Below are 19,881 nucleotides of genomic sequence, written 5' to 3'. Positions count from 1 at the left end.
CATGAAATTATATATGCACACATACATTATCGGCATATATTTCATAACTCATCTATCAATGTCATTGCATATAAATATACATGCACATTCTCTAGGTTTAATTTGTTACTTGCTAGCATCCTTAGTAGCAATTTAGTCCTTTAAATTCCATGATTACACATCCATATACACATTGCATGCTTTCATATTCATGCCTCTGTAGGTTTAATTGTTTGATTTTTTTTTTCTTGATCTAGATCACATATGTTTGTGTATGTGCCTGGCTCCCTGTATGCCATTTTTAGAGCCTATTGAAATTTCGATGATCTCTGTAAATGGCGTATGAGGAGCCAAGCACGCATATGTTTCATATACATCTATTATGAAAAATGCTTGGTTAGGTTTATTAGAATTTAATTTTTTATATATATAATGTCTAGTAATTAATATGATTCTCTAATTTCTTATAAGTTGGTTATCATATGTTATATATACATAAAATACATGTAAATTATTTCACATAGCACGGCATTGTCATTTTCAAAGTCCAGGCTGTGTTAACTCTGGAATCAACAAGGTATATGTGCTTATCCTTATTTCGTTTTATTGTTTTTGCATAATAATGCTGACCTAGGAAACAATATATCACTTGTATAACAACATTACTAGGTAAATATTCCCTCATTTTTATTGTTGGAGTTCATATTTATTAGTCTTTATTTTATTTTTCATCTTGTCGACTTTTATATATAGACTATTTCACTGTGCATTGGAAGAGAAAAAAAAATCTTATAATAGATAAGAAACTGTAAAAGAGCATAAGTTCCAACGAAGTAGTATTGTTTGTGAAATTGATCATGATAGTAATAATAAAAAGAGAAAATATAGAATACTATTTTTTAGTTAATTAATATTAGTTAATTTTAGGATTTAGATTTATAATTTAAAAAAATTAATTGATATTAATAAAGAAATTAATTATATAATGTTATTCTTGTAAAAACTAATTACCTCTTCTTTTTTTTAATCCTGTAGTCATGTCATGCTTGTCTACAATAGCATAAAAAGAAGCAATAATGTCATCATATGATACATTGTATTTAGTACGCATTACATATTTAAAGATAAAACCCACAATTTTGTATGATGAGAAGTTAATTAGTCACATGGTAAATGCCAGTTTTGACTTCATTCAAATTACTGCTTCTTCTAATAGGAATAATTTAAACAAGTTGGCAATTGAAGGCATATTTTATTTCTCAGTGATATAAACATAACATTTCCATAAGTTTATATGTTATACATATACATATTGTTCATTAAGATGCATGATTCCTTAATAATTTTAGTTAGCATGTTTATTGAGAGAATTACATTGAAATATATGAAAATAATCGATAGAGTCAACCTACAAAGAATATTTACCTTCCTTACCTTAATATTAACATTATTGAATATAGTTGATAGCCTTAGGAGTTATTTTTGATAGTCTTAAAAATATGGGTATGGAAGCTGTTATTCTATTAGAAATTATTGTCCAGGTCTAATCAAATCATCTTTGAACAATATAAACTAAAGCAGATCATGCTTTCTAGATTCATCTCAATGTTATGTATAAAAGGGCGAAAAAGAGTCAAATAAACTTATGATTTTTGACTTAAATGTGAAAATTTTTGGGAGACGACATACTTAAATTTTATAATTAGATTAAGTGATTAATTAATCAAATTGTGAATGGAATAAAAATACGAGAATGTCTAGGGCCAGCACTTTTATTAAATTTTAGCCAGTATTTAACAAAAAAAACAAAGTGAGTAATCCCACACCCTTGGATGAAATTTCGCACCATTAAAATCACCAATGATAATTAATTGATGGCTACCAATCACAAAATTTACTAGCCCCTATTACTCCTCTAAAAAAAAATATATATATAAGCCAAAGTAGTAAACTAGACTTAACTCAACTCACTCCTACTCTTAATCCTTTTATATTAAATTCTTCACGCTATGATATTTTGCATGCTGGAGTCCCTTCATACCCTGTTCATTCATTCTTTGTCATGCAAAAATGTTCAGCATTAAAATTATGTTTCCGGCATATAACCTAATTCACTTTTCATGGCAACTTTTATGGAGTATATGGAAACATATCATATGAGATCAACATATGATATAAAATAGAACCGATTATAATAAAAATCTAGTTAGGAATTGGACCATTTTTTTTATACAATATTTGAGGCAACAACATAACCAAGTAATTTAATTTGGCATGTAGGAATGTATCTTTAATTCTTTATTTACGTTGAATTATTAAATAATAAATATCCATAATTAAAAAGATAAAAAACATTGTCAATAACGGTATTTGTATATCAAACATTTCAGACACTGATCATATAAATTTGTTATTAATTAATTTTGAATTTAAATTATCTTTTAATTAAGAATAAAGAGAATGGATAGTAGACGACAATGGATTGTAGCGATGGTGAATGGATTATATATATATAAAGCTTATCCGTAAGCGAAACTACAATATTATTTAGGTAATTAATATATACCTAAACGAATTCATTTTTCGAACTTATTATCATTGTTGTTATATGTCACTATTTTGTTATAATTTTAATTTGTTTGATTTAATTAGGTCAACATGTTGAGTATTTTAGATTGTCAGGGGCCTATGAACATCCTAATCTTATTAAGAACGATAATAGGGGGATAGATAGATGACTCACTCATGGGGCCATAGATAGAAAAGATGCCTAAATGTCAAAGGGATATTTATATATAATCCAATCATGCATTTTGTTTAAGAAAGGATAATTTAGTTCCATATATATAAAGTTTGGCCATATATACATCCATTGATGAAGATCAAAACAGTGATTTGTATCTAAAGGATGAGGAATGTGGTGTTTGTGCCTTTGTTGGCAATAACAAACAAATAATAAAGCTACTTAATAATAATACAAAGTAAAGATCTATAGTGGGTTGTGAGACATTTATCTACCAAAAAGATTGCATAGCCCTAATAAACAAGACAAGATTAAAGGATCACATCCCACTAATAATATCTTTAAAACTAATAATCAAGAAAAACAAAATTAGGGAAAAATGTAAAAATTTCTTGTTAATTTACTTTGGTTAATTAAGATATTCAGACAAGAATAACTGAAATTAATTTTCTTGATCTGTATTGGAACAACATAATTAATGTGCGTGTGAAACATGTGCATGGGAGTTGAAGAGGTTTCCTCGCCCTCACGCACAAACCAGAGGGAGCTTCATCCATTAAGATCTAAGGAGTTTAGGTCCTACATGAAAATGTAATCATAGATGTTTGACAAATAGAATGCATGTGAGGTGGCAAGAGCTGGTGTCGCCACTGCCATGCATCCTAACCACGTTACTTATTATTAGTGACAAAGAATTGAAGGAGATTATCACACAAGTAATTAAGATAGATGGAAGGTTGTGAAGAAAGTACAACACATAAACATAGTACCTTTAACCTTTTTCCGTTTATATTTTGAGAGGCACTTCAATATATCTTGCTTATCGGTTTTATTGCATGGAGAAAAATTGTATTTTTTTTATGGTAGATTATTAATAACAAATGATTGAACATGTGAAAGTGATGAAGTGAAAACGCATATATATACTAGTCAACAAGACAAGGATTTGATTCCTAGCTTGCTACCTTACATTTCGGCTACTAGGGTGTTTCATTAGCCAGTCACTAGATTAGGTGATTAGCACACAAATTAAGGGTACATGATGCATAAAGAACTGTTTTTCCTCTCTCTACTTTTAAAGACTTACTGAGTATCATATAATATAATTTGGATAGTATATATGATATGAAATGTTTAAATCCCATTGTAAAACAATTGTACCAAAAGTCCAAAATAATGGCAGCTTTATAAGAAGCTGAATAGCAATTTTAATACAATTCAAAAGATATATTACAAGAGTATGTTTGATAAATGAATTTCAAGGCATGATAATTTTCACCTCATTTGTTTCCTTCAACTAAATATGCCCTAAAGTGGAATGGACCTCTATTCTGATTTTTGAAAATGAGAAAGAAAAAAAAAAGTATAAACAACGTATTCATGTTTGATCCTAAAAATGCTTCAAAATATGAATATACTATACACTTCTGACTTAGAAATGTGATGTGGGCACCTCAACTATATGTACCTTGATGAGCAAAGTATTCACAGACATTTTCCACCCTTTTAGCACTCAACTCCCTAACTTGTATTTTCTTCTACTTTTACCCTTACTCCTGCTTTCTAGTTTTTGCTTCCTATGTTTTCCCCTGCAAAACAGGTAGAACTTGATATCAAAACATTTTGCATGTGAAATAAATAACAAGGACTTTGAAGAACAATGAAGATATTTATTAAAAGAACAAAACAATGCTTTTTACTGTGTGGGATCGACACAATTTGTGGCTTATAATTTGTTCTGCTTCACAAATAAGGACAACGGGACAACAAAGAGAGACCAGAGCAAAACTATTCACGACCTTAAAGGAACGAAAGAAAAATTTTGGAATTTGAGAAAGTGTGGAGCTTTCTGTTCTTTAGTCAAATGAGCAGTGACTCACCTTATTTTTTTCTGGGCCAAATAAAGTAAATAAGAAAATTTTGTTTGGTCTATTCATTTTAACATGCCCAAGTGAATATCCACTGACTAAATTCAACTCAGAATTCTATATCTTGCAAATCGCTTTGTGAAAATCAGCACAAGTTTTTATTCAGCAAAGACTGATATATGATACAACAAAAAATTACTCCTGAAGAGATGCTGTTAAATTATGAACATTTAATTCTGTGAACTACCACTGCACGTGGCTTGAATAATAGCAGACAGATTACCAATGGAAATGGTCATTGTAATGTTCAAAAGGGTCCAATATTTTGTCAGGTTTGGCTGTAAGTGATACTGATATGCAGCTCATCATATACCCAAAGGAGGAAACAAGACAGGCCACAAAATAATTCAATTGGAATAGGACCTAAACTTGGTGTCTTGATGAATATAAAAAAAATTCAATCCAACGATCTAAATGGGCAGATGAATTTAATGTCTTACCATGGTGGCAAAAAAGAATGAACTGCTGATCACTCATCAACCCTACCATAATTTTTTAACTTGTATCAATGCATTATTACATCAGAAGAACCTTTTCAGGACCACGGATGTACCCCACCACTGTCATCTCATTGTTAACTTTTTATCACTAGCCTCTTCAATTTTGACATGAATTACCCCATGCCCAAGACTACAATGTTGTTCCATAGCATCAAATTAAACAGCAAGGTTCTAATACTTTATCTATATTACATAGTTCAAGATTTTGATTATCAAACAACAATTTACTGATTTAGAATAGCCTTATCAACAAGGAAGCAAAATTACCTTTTTCTTTACCTTGGTACTGAACACAGTTTAGAACTCTAGGCATTCTTTGGGTTAATTTGCTTGAGTGCAACAGTGGGAGCTATTCTGCTGCTTCTCCTCTGATGTTCCAGAACAAGTTCTCCGGCAAACCAGTCAAGTTTCTCGGAATTACTCTGCTCTGATATTCTCTTTCCTCCAAGGAGCACTGACTCTACATTCTTTTGCTTCAACATCTCCTCAGCCATCTCAGTTAATATTTTTACATTGGCGGAATTTGTATCTATATCCAAGTTGGGTACACTTAGTCCAATACTTGATCCATTTGCCTGTTCATAAGAACTGTTTAGAACATTTTTTTAATTTAACATGTAATAGTAAATATTCTTAAAGGAGAGATGGTGTCATTAAAGTGGTGTTCATTTTAGTAAGGGTCTAGAACTTAGAAGTTGTTTGCTATATGCACAATGAGCTCTATAAAGAGCAAAAGGGCAAAAACAATTGAAGGATTAGATGCACACACATAATTAAACAGAAATAAAAAGCCAAAATTTCAAGTGATGATAGCTGCTTAGAACCAACTTGAATAGGATTTTTCAGTCAAGGCCTTCTTAAAGGACTCTCCTTGAAGCATTTAATGCTTTTGCTATAAAAAATACCACCCTTTGGTCCTACAACTTCAAATGTGCATTCATGATTCATCCCATTTCATCAGAGGGACTAGGCACATTTCATTGCATGAAGACCAAGCTTTCCCTATTATTGATACATTCTTATAGGACAAAATGTATTGGAGATTACCAGCAATAGATATCCCCTTTACTCACAAGAAGTACAAATCCAGCTATCCAAACCTGATCCTATCAACTTGCAACATACAGACGAGGCAAAAATCATTTACCGAGACCCCATTCTCCTGACATTCATCTGGTGTGAAATTGACTCAATTTAATGCCCTTTTTAACGTTTACGAAATTAACACGAGTTAGGTAACTCAAAAATGAACCAGTTAGTCCAAAACTTAAGGGCAAATAGCAGTTTTGCTGTTGACATTCTGAACAAAGAAACAAAATCCAACAATTCTCCACCACAGCACCACACAAGAAGACAACCGACCTTTCAACGGGAAACACAGAAAACATCTCATTTCCTGAGCCAACCAAAAACAATATGCCACCGTTCCTCCCAAAAATCATGTGCACCACCAACACTCATTATGTTAACCCAAAGAGAGGGGGATAAAATTATAAAAAACTAAATAAATAGATAAACTCTTCTCATTTCAACCATAGTATATTCTCATGATTATGAAATGAACAAAATTGATTCAACCGTGCATCACTATACCATAAACATCCCTAACATAATAATCACCTTGTTTGCACAGAATTAAGTCATTTCAAGCAAAACAAACATGTCAAATTGTAATCTAGCAAAGACTTGAGGCTTGGTTAAAAATTAAAATGGTAGTCTAAACTCTAAAGTGAATAATAACTAGTGTTTGCATTCGAAATAAGTGTAAAACAGTTTTACTACCTGTATTCGAACATAGTTGGAGGTGCAGCCAGCATTAGCGAAAGCCATGCCGACAGCCTGGTCAACGAGGTCAGCGGAGCCATCACCGGAGATTCGAGCTATGGGCCGAGCCCAGTCCTTGGGCTTCCAACGCTTGACCTGGTCGTAGCCATACTCCATCAGCTCCAAAACCTGACCCGTTCCGAGAGACAGCACCAATATGTCCTCCACACCTCTAACCATTGGGAACTCCTGCTTGTTATGGATCACGTGCGTAATTGCCGCCCCGGTAGGGTTCACCGTCGCTAAACTGCCGTCCACCCCAAGGCACCCGGTCCGACCGTCCAACGACCTCATTTTAACCGGATCGAACCGCCCTGGTTCAGCTGATGTGGCCATGCAAACCTCCCAGAGCCGAAAGTCGAAGCTGTCGCTCTCAAGCGCGTCAGCGCGTGAGAACAAGAACGCCGCCGTACTGGACAAATCGTAGCACGGTATGAGAACCGGTTTAAGCGTGTCCTTCAGCGTCAGGCTTCGACCGTTCGAAACAAACGCTTCCTTTAGAGTTTTTTCCAATCCGGCAGTGGCAGGTCCGGTCGAACCGGAAGTGAAACTCCGCCGGAAAAACATACGGGCGCCGGAAGAGCTCGGACGATAGAACCTCCTCCCTCGCTCCGCCAGCAGTTTCCACGTGTCGTCAGCGTGGAAAATCGGCCGCTGATGATCCTCTGTGGCGGAGAGCATCGCGGCGAATATGCCTCCGACGCCGGAGCCAGCTACGACGTCGAAATAATCGGCGATTCTGGCGTCAACGTTGCCAGATTTCTTCTTGAGCGCGTTCTCTAGATAAGCCAGAGCTTTGCCGGCGAGGATTCCACGCATGGCTCCGCCACCGTCGATGGCGAGGATGCATACTTTGCCACGCTGACTCCGAAGCAGACGTTCAGGATCGGAATTTGTTGGACTAGCGAGTTGCTTCGGTAAACAGAGCTTAGGTTCGTTGTAACCGAAAAGGAACTTTGTCTCGAGAATCGAGAAGATTTCATAGCTGAGTTTATCAGTGTCGATGCTCGGCTCTTCCATATCGGCAAGATTATTAGAATCCATTTCTTCACAGAATCAACGAAATAGTTTTAATTAGTTTTTCTTGAGCTGAACCTTCAAGCTACGGTTACCTTGTGTGTTGCATGGGATTGGATTCAATCTAACAAAAAAACGAAGAGAAAGAAAAATAGAATTGTCAACAAGTTTGAAAGTGATGAATGTATGTTGAATTAAGCAGAGATACAAACATACATACCTTTCTTTGACGCCTCGCTCAGTTGCGGCGTTTTTGTTTGTTCAAACTTTCAAACTTAAAATTCCAAGTGTTGTGTTATGTCATAATCCACGTTTTTAATATTATAGTGTATGTATCATCCTATCACGATCGTCTGGTTGTTTTAAATTAGTTTTAGCTGAGATCAAGTACACCTTTGGTTAGCTATACCCGTCTTTGTACAAAAACCATAACTACATAATTATAGATTAAATTCTTACAAATAACTAACATCCTACGCAACCAATAAACCAACCAGCACATAAAAACAAAACACGAAATTGCCATATCACCAATGGATTATTAGTTGGACAAGATCATGGATAAGTGACGTGGTCATTATCCAAAATGTTGTCCCAATAATGTATAGTGTAATAAACTTAAATACTATTTTAATTTGGTCAACATACGCTATTCTTTGTTTTCACGCCTTTTATTATTATGTTATCATTATTATTTGAGTCATGATTTACACACCTAATAAATAAACTATGAGGAATGCTAGGGACAGCAACTTTTGTGATTTGTAGCCATTAAATAGCCATCAATGATGGTTTTAATGGTGTGTGATTGGTGTGAGATTTCATCCAATGACTCACTTTTCTTTGCTGGTTACATGCTGGCCAGAATTTAACAAAGTTGCTGCTCCTAGACTTTTCCATAAACTATTACTAGTAACTTACTTTCGCATCCAACATTGGGCCTTCTTACCAAAAAGCCCATTGGGCCTATATATGTGGCTTTGGGTATTCATAAGTTCCAAATCTAATTTTTAAGGCCTTGAAGCCCAAGGAATTATCTTCACATGAAATACAAAACATATATTGTTTGTGTGGGCTTTGTCCTTTGGATCAAGCCCGGACCCCAAAAAAACGTGTGTTTTTGTAGGCTTGTAACATGGTGGGGACCATTTTCCAAGATATTTGGAGATCCGTTCACAGAACAAGCAATTGATTAATGTTAACCATGTGTCACTTTGTCCACTCATGGATTCACAATGCATTACTCATTTTCGCTCTTCATCATACTTACATCTCAAAATTCAGAGACATGCAGAAGCAAATTCATCATGGGCAGCAACAAATCCACCAAGGAAAACAAGAACAACAAATATTAGCTTCAAAACAAGCAAGTATGACATGTTTCACAACAATTCTCAAACTTATATTCTCTTAAGTTCCCTCATATGTCTTGAATTCCTGCAAGCAGTAGCTATGGGACCTGTTTGTGCTACTTCCTCAAGCCACAACAGCAAAAGCCATCAGTGAGTTGCAGCAAGAAGGGTTCTTATGCTAGAAAGGCAGAGAAATGCTGCACTCAGTTAAGCAATTTTGCTGAGAAGACCAATAAGAAGGGTAGTGTTGCGGGTGCAGTAGCTCTAATCATTGGTACTAGCATTGGTTCTGGGATTCTTGTACTTCCACAGAAAGCCTCTCCTGCTGTACAATACTCACTCTTCTCAAATAAACTCTCAATTTTAGTCTGTATAACTTTAAGCTTAGATCAAATTAGTTTATGGTATTTATAATTTACCATTTATGGATACTGTATACATATGTGAATAAAAGTGAAATATTTGTGTATCTTAGTGTAATGTGTTAATTATCAATCAAATTAGTTCTTACACATAAAATATATTGTGCCATACACATATATAATTGCAGGGATTTATTCCAAGTTCTATATCAGTGATTCTATGTTGGGTTTTTCTCCTCATTGAAGCACTTTTGCTAGTTGAAATCAATGTGGCTCTGATGAGAAACAAAGAAAAGGAAGAGGAAGACAATGAGTTGGAGGCGATTTCTATCAGAACCATGGCACAAGAAACACTAGGAGTTTGGGGTGGATCATTAGCAACTATTGCTTATGTTTTCTTGGCATATAGTTCCATGGTTGCCTATTGTTCCAAGTCTGGGGAGATCCTCTTCAAATTGATGAATATCCCAGCACCAGTTTCTGGTTGTCTATTTGCCTCGCTCTTCGCAATGCTCGTCTGCTTTGGAGGAACTCGTGCCACAGATCAAGTGAACCAATATCTAACTGCTTCCATGATTGGTACATAAACATTTGAACTATGCCTGCTTGTGAATTGTGATTTGTTATTAACATCCTTCAAAAACTTTGGAAGAGCCATTTCTTTTCTTACTTTCATTTATTGGCATTGTGTAAACATGACCAAAGATCACCAAATGTTGTGTTATTCTGTCAGTGTGACACACATTAGATTCTTGTTAGCAGGTTTATTATTGGCTATTGAGGTGGTAGCTGTTCTGTTTGGGGGATGGTCAGGAGTAGGGGGCAACAATGATTGGACAAAAGTTCCACCAACCATTCCTGTAATTATTTTTTCCCTTGTGTATCATGATATAACACCAGGTAAGAATCGGAAAATTTTTATCTGGCTTTATTATTCTCCCTAAGTACTCTTGCATGAGATCAGTAACTGTTTTTTTCAAATCCTTACAGTTCTTTGTGCTTATTTGGAAGGCGATCTTACCCGCATAAGAGCTTCAGTTATTCTTGGTAGTCTTGTTCCACTGGTGACATTGCTTGTCTGGGATGCAGTTGCACTTGGTTTAGCAGCTGAAGCTGAACAAGTAATTGATCCGGTTGAGGTGTTATACAGGTAATTCAGCTTCTGCAGAATAATTTGGAGTACTGAGGAATTTAGAAATGGAAGTTGGATAACTAAAAGTTCATAAATGTCAATGGCTTAGGGTGAGATGGAGTGGTGTTCCACTTATGGTTGGAGCATTCTCTCTTTTAGCTCTAGGCACATCTCTTATTGGCACCCTCCTGGCCTTCTCAGAGTTCTTTAAGGAGCAACTGAAAAGCTTATCTTGGCATTCCACTTCAGCACAAAAGGTAATTTTTTACATATATGTAATGTAACTAGAACATTTTGATCAGAGAATAAAAACTATGTGACATGATCACAATCGTTATAACTGATGAACAGAGCTGGTTGGGCAGGGAAATTGGTGGGGAAGGAATAAGGTGAATCTCACAGCTGTCACAATGGTAGTTGCACCTTCTTTGTTTGTCTCAACAACATTTCCAGATGCATTCTCTGCGGCCACAGATATTGCTGTAAGTTGAGGAAGAGGGTATTCTATCTTTAATGGGGCATTGGGAATTAGTTTGTCTTTAATATATATTCATTGAGATGGTCTGGTTCTTAAGCATTGTTGGATCAAGTGCTTATTATTAGACCAAAAGATATAGCTTAACCTTTATGCAATAGTTTAAGTATACTAGAGTCATTTACATATAAGAGACTTCAATTCTGCATTTTTGTGACTGTTGATGCTTGATTCTGAATTAGGGGGGCTACTGCATGTCAGTGCTCTATGGAGTTCTTCCACCCGCAATGGCATGGGCAATGGACAAGGGTGAATCCAAACATTCTGGGGAAAGGGAGTTGTCAAATGCTAGGCCTGCACTTATTGTGGTTGGACTATTTGCATGTGGCATTGTGGTGGAGCAAATTATTCATGATTTACTAGCATTGCACCTATAATATATTTCTTGGTTTCTTATGAGAGGGACTGAAGTAGGTTCTACAAAGCACTCCCTCCTGCTTTGGCAACTGAACTATGCTGGATGATTTGAAGGAAAGAGGAGATATGTCATGGTGCTGATAGTTTGTGAAAGCACTGTTGAAGGAATATAGAACTTGCTCATTACATTCAACTCTGCATGATTGAACTATGCTGGATGATTTTGAATTTCTTTAGGATGTATACAATATGCTTCTCAATCTGTAATCTGTTCATAAATATCCATTTTTCTTCTATTTTGAATACTAAGGTGCCTTGAAAATTTTATATATTGTGAATTTTATAATGGACAAAAAGTTATTTTCGTACTTTTATACTGCATACTTTCAGATTCTCAATCTAAAGAACAAAGTTAAAACTGATTATCCATAATGTCCATGCAACTCTGAACAAGGCTTCTACCTCAGTTCTTATTAAACCATTAAAAAAAAATGACCTTACATAAAAAAAAAGAATAACAGAAGAACCAAGATATATACTAGCCAATTCAAAGATTGAAGTCCTGTGCTGCATTGCTATATCGGCTTCTTCTGATATTGCTTTGGCGCTTTTTGTAAACCAACCCTCCAAATCCTATCAGAGCTGCTCCCAACAGCACTCCTATTACTATTCCTGCCTTTTGTCCACCACTCAGACCAGATGAGCCTCCTCCACCCCCTGGACTTGCAGGTGCTGGCACTGGTGTAGTGTGAGCAGGAGGAGCTGGTGCTGGAGATGATTTAGGTGTTGGTGCTGGAGCTTTTGGTGTTGGTGCTGGAGATATAGGTGCAGGTGCTGATGCCGGACCTTCAGGTGTTGCTGCTGGAGATACGGGTGCAGGTGCTGATGCTGGGCCTTCAGGTGCAGGTGCTGAGGCCGGGCCTTCAGGTGCTGGTGCCGGACCTTGTGGTGCTTGTGCTGGTCCTTCAGGTGCAGGTGCAGATCCTGGTGACATAAGCTGAGCCTCCAAAGAGTTCATCAAATTTGTTGACACTAGATATAGTACTAGGAGACTTACCCAGCTACTTCTCATTATTCTTGCCATGGTGTTTGTTCTTACACTATATGCAAGGCATGACCAGCATTTAAAGGCATCAAGCTTTTTCAACTTCAAGATGGAGAAAATTTCTATGCTTATTAGAATCTACTCTTTGTCCTCCTCATCCAAACATTGTTTTTGACGTCTTTCATGGTACAACATTTCCAAAGTTTTTGGCACAGGTCCTTGGATGTTTCTGAAGATTAAGAGGGACAGAAGCATGCAATTTTTAGAAATTCCAATGGTAAACACAATGTGCTACTATTATATTAGTGTCAACAATTGAAATCTGCAAATTGCAGTGGCCTATGATTCAATTATGAATATCTCGAGACGGTTGAACATAACTGTATTAGTTGACAGCTTGAAACAGATAGTTTAAAAGTCTTGGTAGACTTTTCATACTCTTATGTTGATCTTCTTTGACCAAATTATTATATTGATTTTTTTTTTTCAAAGGGTCTTGTAACTTTCTTTTGTTGCATTCCTTTGTAATCTTAAGATCATTTCTTGTATATTCCGCTACAATTTGTTGGATTCTCTATTCAAAGAAAGGTCACTTAAACTGCAGTAATTAATTCCACTATTGGGGAGACCCTCACTTGTATCATAAAGTGTTTTATACAACTTTTAATTCTATTCATAAATGGTATTATGATACAATGTTATCTTAATGATTATACACTTTTATCACTGTTGCAAAACAAAATATAAAGTACAATCACTTTTTCAGTTACTTTCTATAGCGAGCACAATACATTGGTACTCATTGTTAAAGTCACTATTCTCTAGTTTACACTTGCAAGTGTCTGAGATGCTCCTCTTATCAGTTCTGCTTTTATTAGTTCCAAAATGTTAGAGACCTGTTGAACATTAGAACAATTGAATCAGAAAAGATACATGTGAACTAAGAATATGATATGATTTTAACTGGGAAATCAAATAGAAGAGGAATTTCATTACCTCAAAGTACTGCTGCAAAGTTGGTGCATGCAGAGCAAGTGTTACATATATCTGCTCAAGTAATGTTAGCAGTTCTTCCACTTGATCACCAAGAAGATCAACCTGTATTTCAGAATTTAAACTTCATTTTGACCATTTTCAATAATGTTATAACTGTGAGTGCTTACTGTTTATTTAGCTAACTAATTATTAATACAGAACATAAAGAGTGTGAGATTGTGATATATACCTCAGCTTCAGCATCTTGGAGATTCTGGCACCTTCTGATGAAGGCCTTTTGGTAAAGCAATTGTTTGTTTCTCAAGCTATCAACTAACTCAATAACCGAATCTAAACAACACTTCATCTTTTCCAATCTATAAGCATATTTTTGGGAAAGTATAAGAGGAAGCATGAGATTGGTACATGTTTGTTATGCATATAAAAAACATTGGAATTCGAAATACCTCACAGTCATCATCTGTAAGTTTTGGCTTACCATCACCTCAAATTCCGGAAATGTTCGTGAAAGATTCAAGAGGGGCAAGAAAACTGAAGAAGCAGGATGCAGATACTCTTCTTCAATAGATGACGTGTGATGATGAAAGCTTTCTGAGTTGCTTAGTCTGTGGCCTAAGTTGCTGCCTAACTCCCTTAGAAGTGCCTTGCTTATACCTAATTGTTGCAAGACATTTTCTACCTTGCTATTTAGTGAAAAGAAAGTTCTTTCCTCCCCAGTTATCAAATCTTCAAATATTTCATGCTCATGTAGGTCACCATATTCAGAACCCAAGTCCAGTTGTTTGCTGTGTTCATTGATCTCCGATTGTGCACATAGCAGCAGAGTCTCTCCAGCTTCAAAACATCTAAGTAGAGACTCTAGCAATACAATGGTCATGTTCTCTTCTCCTTGTGTTGCCAGAACTTGATTTAGCATCACAGTAGGATAATTATCTCCACTTATGTTGTAATGACCTTGTGATTTGACTTCCATGGATAACAGAATAGCATCAATTAGTGTCTCAACCATTATGAATTGGTGTATCTGCTCCCTTATCAAGTTCTCCATGTAGTAGTTTTCTGCCTCATTCTTCCACTCCTTAAGCATGGCTTTGAAGACAACCATGCTAACATCTTCCTTCAGAATACTTTCTGTAATTATAAATTGTAACTGATCTACAAGACTGGTGTTGTTATCACTTTTCTCTCTTGAAGCATAACTGGCTATATCTGCGAAACTTTTCATCGTTTCTGCAGAAACAATCCAATATATTTCTTCTCTTACTGTGCTGTCAACATTACAGCCTTCCATTACTGTGTTGAATTCCTCACAAGTTTTCCTAAACATAAGCGAGCATATATCCTCCCTTATGGTGCATTCTATTTCATCCTCTTGGTTACTACACGTCGAACGTTGTACTTGTACACCATATTCCTCAGCTTTACCACACTGGCACTTGGTTAAGGCAAATTCTGGATTAGAACTGATATCCTTAGCTACCTCAGAGAAGAGAACCCGAATTATATCATCACTAATCTTCCTTTCAATGATATTTTCTTCGGTATATTCATTCCACTGATTAATTAAGTAGCATTTAAAAACACTCTCCTGTATTAGCATCTCAATGACAGAACTATATGATATACTATTAAATTCTTCCACCATACCTTTACCTACAGAACCATGAATGCCTTGTGCTTTTGACCTTGCCATTGTGTTATATCTCTTTTCTGTTGTTAACAACTGTCCTTTTTCTGCATTGAATACTCCAATTTCATTCTCCCAGGTGCTTTCCCAGTGATCAGTATCCTTGTTAACTATATCAGTCTCATATATTTCGGATAACCTCCTCCGTGGAAGCGTTTTGCTTTCACGAAAAGATTCACTCATCTCATCATTCCTATCTGTAAGATTATCCAATCTTTCTATAACGGCACGGATTCTTTCTTTGAGGCGTTCCCTTCTTATTTTGGAGGATGAGGCCTTCTTGTCTTGTGCAAGTCCAAGCTTACTCAGTTTCATTTCTTCTTTCGTTCTGCGAATAATAGACTCATGACTCTTTATCAGTTTAGCAACAATGTTACTCCCATCTTCATTCTCTTCCACTTTTGGTGGCTTTGCCTCATCCACCTTCTTAGGAGACCTTGGCTTTTCAAAACATCCTTCGTCCTGGGAAGCCTTGGTTGGCGAAGAAAGCGCCGAGCAGTCAGAATCCTCAGCACATGTTTCATTCAAATTGGCAAGTTCATACTGCAGACATGTAACCTCATTCATCATTTGTGGCCAATAATGCTCCTGCCAATGTTTCAGAACCTGATCCTCTTTCTTCCTCTCTTTTGCATCAGCATTCTCTTGAAACTCCCTCAAGAAACTTCTAATCAAAATAGACATAACATCTTTTTCAATTGCCAACTTCCATTGCCTCTCCTTTGGCCTCATCTCACACAAGACAAGAGCACTCTGCATCTTGGTAAAAGCAAGATCCATAGTCTGCTTTAGTATTCCAATGTCTGAACCCATCTCTTCGATCTTTTTCCTGTCGATGCCACGCTGTGATGCCTCACCTGACTTGCCATGTTTTGTTTCAACTCTTTGTTTCATGTTTTGGATATGTTGATCCATACAAGTCCTTAATTCTTGGACATCACCCTTACTATGCTTGTTTCTTGTTGTTTGATCATTCTCATAAGTTGGACTTGTAGCTGTCCCAGTTCCAGGGCCGGAAGACGGAGACATTGGCCCTCTTTCTTTAAGCTCTGTCAACTCTCTGTCCTTCTCTGATATGGCCAATTCAGATTCCTCGAGGCGACCTTGGAGGCGATCTTTGATTTCTCTTAGCTCTTCAAGTACTTCTTCATGATTGCTTTCTAGAGACTTGTTTTCTGTCCCAGCTTTAACAATGTTGAGGCATCCTTCAAGCTGCATCACTGCCAATTCATAGAACTTTGATATCTCATTCAAGCGTTCGATGACTCCGGTTTTCGTCTTCATCCTTTCTTGAGCTTTGTTCATGCCGTATTGCACAATCCACATCATGGTGGAGTCTGCCAATGATACGTCATATCTGCCTTCAATGTGTCCAACAATCTCATCCATTTCTTCAAGAACATGCACACCATAAGGCACTTGTAAACTGTAATCAACAAAGAAAACAGTGCATAAACTGCAAAATAGATCTGAAATCCCCAACTGACCCTTTCAACAGCATTGCATAGTTATTACCATGTCTCTAGCCATGCTTTAAGGAGCTTCCACTGCGTGTTAAGTAATTATCATGTTAAATAATGACCACATAAGGTTACCAAAGCATTTTATGTTATTTCTCACATTTTCTTTTCATTATTCTTAGCTAATTTTTAATTACATTTTCACAATAAATATCATTAGCCTGTGAATCATGAGGTTAATATCTGTGACTATGTCTATAAATAGGAGATTCGGTTATTTTTGTAAAAGAAGAAGAGTCCTTATTCCTTAATATTTCGAATTCCATATAGAATCTTTATCAAGATCACGAACATATAAAATAACGGTGTAATTACATCCAATGATATTTCTCTCATTATATACATACGTGAGTACATTTGATTCCTGCAACACATATTGGGAGTTGAAACCGTTTTGGCCCTTGAAATTTTCGATCGGCCTCAATTTCCACCCCCAAATTTATAGTTACCCAATTAACACCCCCAAATATTGGATTGTGCCCCACGCTTGCCCCCGTAGCTATCTAGATCTTATGTGACATGTTAAATTGACAGAGTGTGTATCCACGTGACACCCACCTTGCTAGAATGGATGTGTGATAAGTGAATGATGTGACAAAAGTTGAATGAACTCAATTTGCAACCCTCTTTTCCCAATATGTTCAAGACTTTGCTAGAGAAATTGAATTCATTCAACTTTTGCCACGTCATTCACTCATCACACATCCATTCTGACAAGTTGGGTGCTACGTGAATACACACTTTGTCAACTTAACGTGCCACATCAGATCTCCGTTAATGGAGATAGCTACAGGGGACAAACCTGGAATACAATCTAATATTTGAGGATGTTAATTGGGTAACTATAAATTTGGGGGTCGAAATTGGAGCCGGTCGAAAATTTCAGGGACCAAAATGGATTTCAACTCCACATATTGGCGTTTAGTAGGCATCAATGGTTTATATAATTACTAAAAGAACATTAGTTGTTTTCTTATCACTAATTTAAGCAAGTTGTTAAAACCCGAGGGAATGCCTCAAGCATAATGCGAGAAGTTGTAAAAGATTAAAAAATAAAAAAAAAAGATTAAAAAATAAAAACAAAACAAAAATCAAATAGATCACTTGCTACAACAACGACAAAAACTTATCCCATTATTTACAAATTTGTCACACCACAATTATGTATTTAGTACACTGTATAGTGTATGGTATGATGTAATCTGAATATTACAAGAAAACCGACAAGACGCTTCAAGAATTTGGTCCCTGTACTTTGAACAAATAGAAGGCCAGCAAGGAGTAACTGCTTATTTCTCTTCAACGCATGCTTCAAAATCAAGTCAAAAGAAAACAAATCACAATTTAGATTAGAAAGGACGTGCAAATTAAGTGCAAGTTCAGTGCGCTTAAGATTAATCATATTAAAACTCAAATGATCATTGTGGAATTTCTGAGCTCTAAGGAGATGAAGAGAGATTCCTCAAGAGGTTGATTAGTGATGAATCACACCTTTTACACACACACATATATATATATATATATATATATATATATATATACATTGCTATAAGAAACTAACTACAACTGAATAACAAATTCTGCCAGCTGTCACTAACTGATTCTATTTCTAACTAACCTGCATAACTAATTACAGCTTAGCTACTTCACTCAGAGGAAAAACACAAGATTACAATTCAAAAATCAACTGTGTTAAAGAAGTAAAAATTAGATCTAACTTCTAAATAATTTAATGATATCATATACGAGCAATTAAATTGAAAATAGGGCCAAAAGAAAGAAAGGTGAGGGTTAGATTAGAGAGGTAGATACCACCGCAGCAGAAGCAACAGTAGCAGCAAGAGAGGAGCAAGATGAGGTCTTGGCACATGGAAGCAAAGGAAACGCCGTCGTTTTGGGATGCTGAGTCACCGTCCACCTCCACCTGCACCTGCTGCTGATTCTCATCATCCAAAAGCTTCTGCTTCTGCTTCTGCTGCTGTTTCTGTTGTTGCATTCTGTGGTGGTTCCATTCGAGCCTCTTTATGTATGAGAGCTTGAAGGAATCTCTCAGATTCTTCGATGGCCATAGATGCATCTCTTTTTCTCTTTTTTCAGATCCTTTCTTAGCTCAAGATATGCTTTATGCTATCGCAATTGACAAGTGTGAAATTATTTTTCCATTTTATTCATAATTCTTCTAATTAAATACTGGTCCTTTTACGATTTTACCCCTTCTGTTTCTCGATTTGGATTTTGTACTTTGGTTTTGGGCCAAACACTAAAAGAAACTCGTTTTTGTAGAAAGGATCAAAGCCCAAAGGAAAAACGTTATGGGCTCTTTTACATATTTTTATTTTGGGGCCAGATATTCCTACAATGACACTATTTGTACAAAGTTTCTGTTGGTACAACCAAAAAGTAAATTTCTTCGGGCACCAATCAATTTGGATTGGTTAAGTTTAAATAAGTGTCGAAAATTTTTTTCCATTGGCCAGCGGCAAACCCTTAAATGGAGCTCAGTACCGCGACGGATTAGTCCTTGACCTGCTGGGTTGGGGGATACCGTGGGAAACCAAAAAAAAAAAAAAAGTGTCGAAAATTTAAATTTTGTCTTATACATGCACCAACTATTATTTTAGTATATTGAATTTTCTTCTGAGTCAAACTCCTTTTTCTTTATTTAAACTCATTTTTCACTTCCCTTCCAAGTTTGAATTATGTGCTATCACTGTACACTAGCCAAAATAAAAAGCAACATACAAGGATCATGAAACTTGGAAAATCATGACTTAGGAATAATGTTTGTGTCTAATCAGTGATCACTAAATACTAATCTATGCAGCATTGAAACTTGAGCTAATTAAAAGTACTACTTCATTAGATATGCCGTTAATTTAATAATTAGTTGGCATATAAAAGGTG

General features: G+C 35.9%; 4 protein-coding genes across 7 annotated transcripts; 1 reads left to right on the top strand and 3 right to left on the bottom strand.

Annotated features, from left to right (window-relative positions):
• Window positions 1-3,896: 3,896 nt before the first annotated feature.
• Window positions 3,897-8,506, bottom strand: LOC112752018 (patatin-like protein 6). Of its 2 annotated transcripts, none has more exons than XM_025801384.3 (4): window positions 8,212-8,506; window positions 6,933-8,115; window positions 5,430-5,725; window positions 3,897-4,311 (listed from the first exon to the last, which is right to left on the bottom strand). In XM_025801384.3, the coding sequence occupies exons 2-3, from the start codon at window positions 8,016-8,018 to the stop codon at window positions 5,456-5,458; spliced, it is 1,356 nt and encodes a 451-aa protein (XP_025657169.1). In that variant the 5' UTR covers window positions 8,019-8,115; window positions 8,212-8,506; the 3' UTR covers window positions 3,897-4,311; window positions 5,430-5,455. The 2 variants fall into 2 exon arrangements, with proteins under 2 accessions (XP_025657169.1, XP_025657168.1); XM_025801383.3 differs by having other exon boundaries at window positions 5,418-5,725; window positions 8,212-8,478.
• A 677-nt stretch (window positions 8,507-9,183) lies between these two features.
• LOC112752016 (uncharacterized) lies at window positions 9,184-12,085 on the top strand. Of its 3 annotated transcripts, none has more exons than XM_025801381.3 (8): window positions 9,184-9,361; window positions 9,439-9,670; window positions 9,894-10,284; window positions 10,468-10,605; window positions 10,696-10,855; window positions 10,947-11,094; window positions 11,203-11,319; window positions 11,555-12,085. In XM_025801381.3, exons 1-8 carry the CDS (start codon window positions 9,216-9,218, stop codon window positions 11,747-11,749), a joined length of 1,527 nt encoding a protein of 508 aa, XP_025657166.1. In that variant the 5' UTR covers window positions 9,184-9,215; the 3' UTR covers window positions 11,750-12,085. The 3 variants fall into 3 exon arrangements, 2 of the variants coding, with proteins under 2 accessions (XP_025657166.1, XP_072084792.1); XR_003176536.3 differs by having other exon boundaries at window positions 9,187-9,361; window positions 11,189-11,319; XM_072228691.1 differs by having other exon boundaries at window positions 9,187-9,361; window positions 10,717-10,855.
• LOC112752024 (uncharacterized) lies at window positions 12,082-13,316 on the bottom strand. Its single transcript, XM_025801391.2, has one exon. The coding sequence runs from the start codon at window positions 12,811-12,813 to the stop codon at window positions 12,277-12,279; it is 537 nt and encodes a 178-aa protein (XP_025657176.1). The 5' UTR covers window positions 12,814-13,316; the 3' UTR covers window positions 12,082-12,276.
• Window positions 13,317-13,424: 108 nt separating this feature from the next.
• LOC112752011 (uncharacterized) lies at window positions 13,425-16,978 on the bottom strand. Its single transcript, XM_029292759.2, has 4 exons — window positions 14,217-16,978; window positions 14,000-14,126; window positions 13,771-13,872; window positions 13,425-13,670 (listed from the first exon to the last, which is right to left on the bottom strand). The coding sequence occupies exons 1-4, from the start codon at window positions 16,844-16,846 to the stop codon at window positions 13,596-13,598; spliced, it is 2,934 nt and encodes a 977-aa protein (XP_029148592.1). The 5' UTR covers window positions 16,847-16,978; the 3' UTR covers window positions 13,425-13,595.
• Between the last annotated feature and the right edge of the window lie 2,903 nt (window positions 16,979-19,881).

The sequence above is a fragment of the Arachis hypogaea genome, chromosome 19 (assembly GCF_003086295.3).
Source record: "Arachis hypogaea cultivar Tifrunner chromosome 19, arahy.Tifrunner.gnm2.J5K5, whole genome shotgun sequence".
In the NCBI taxonomy this organism is placed as follows: Eukaryota; Viridiplantae; Streptophyta; class Magnoliopsida; order Fabales; family Fabaceae; genus Arachis; species Arachis hypogaea.
This window is presented reverse-complemented; position numbering and strand designations above follow the sequence as displayed.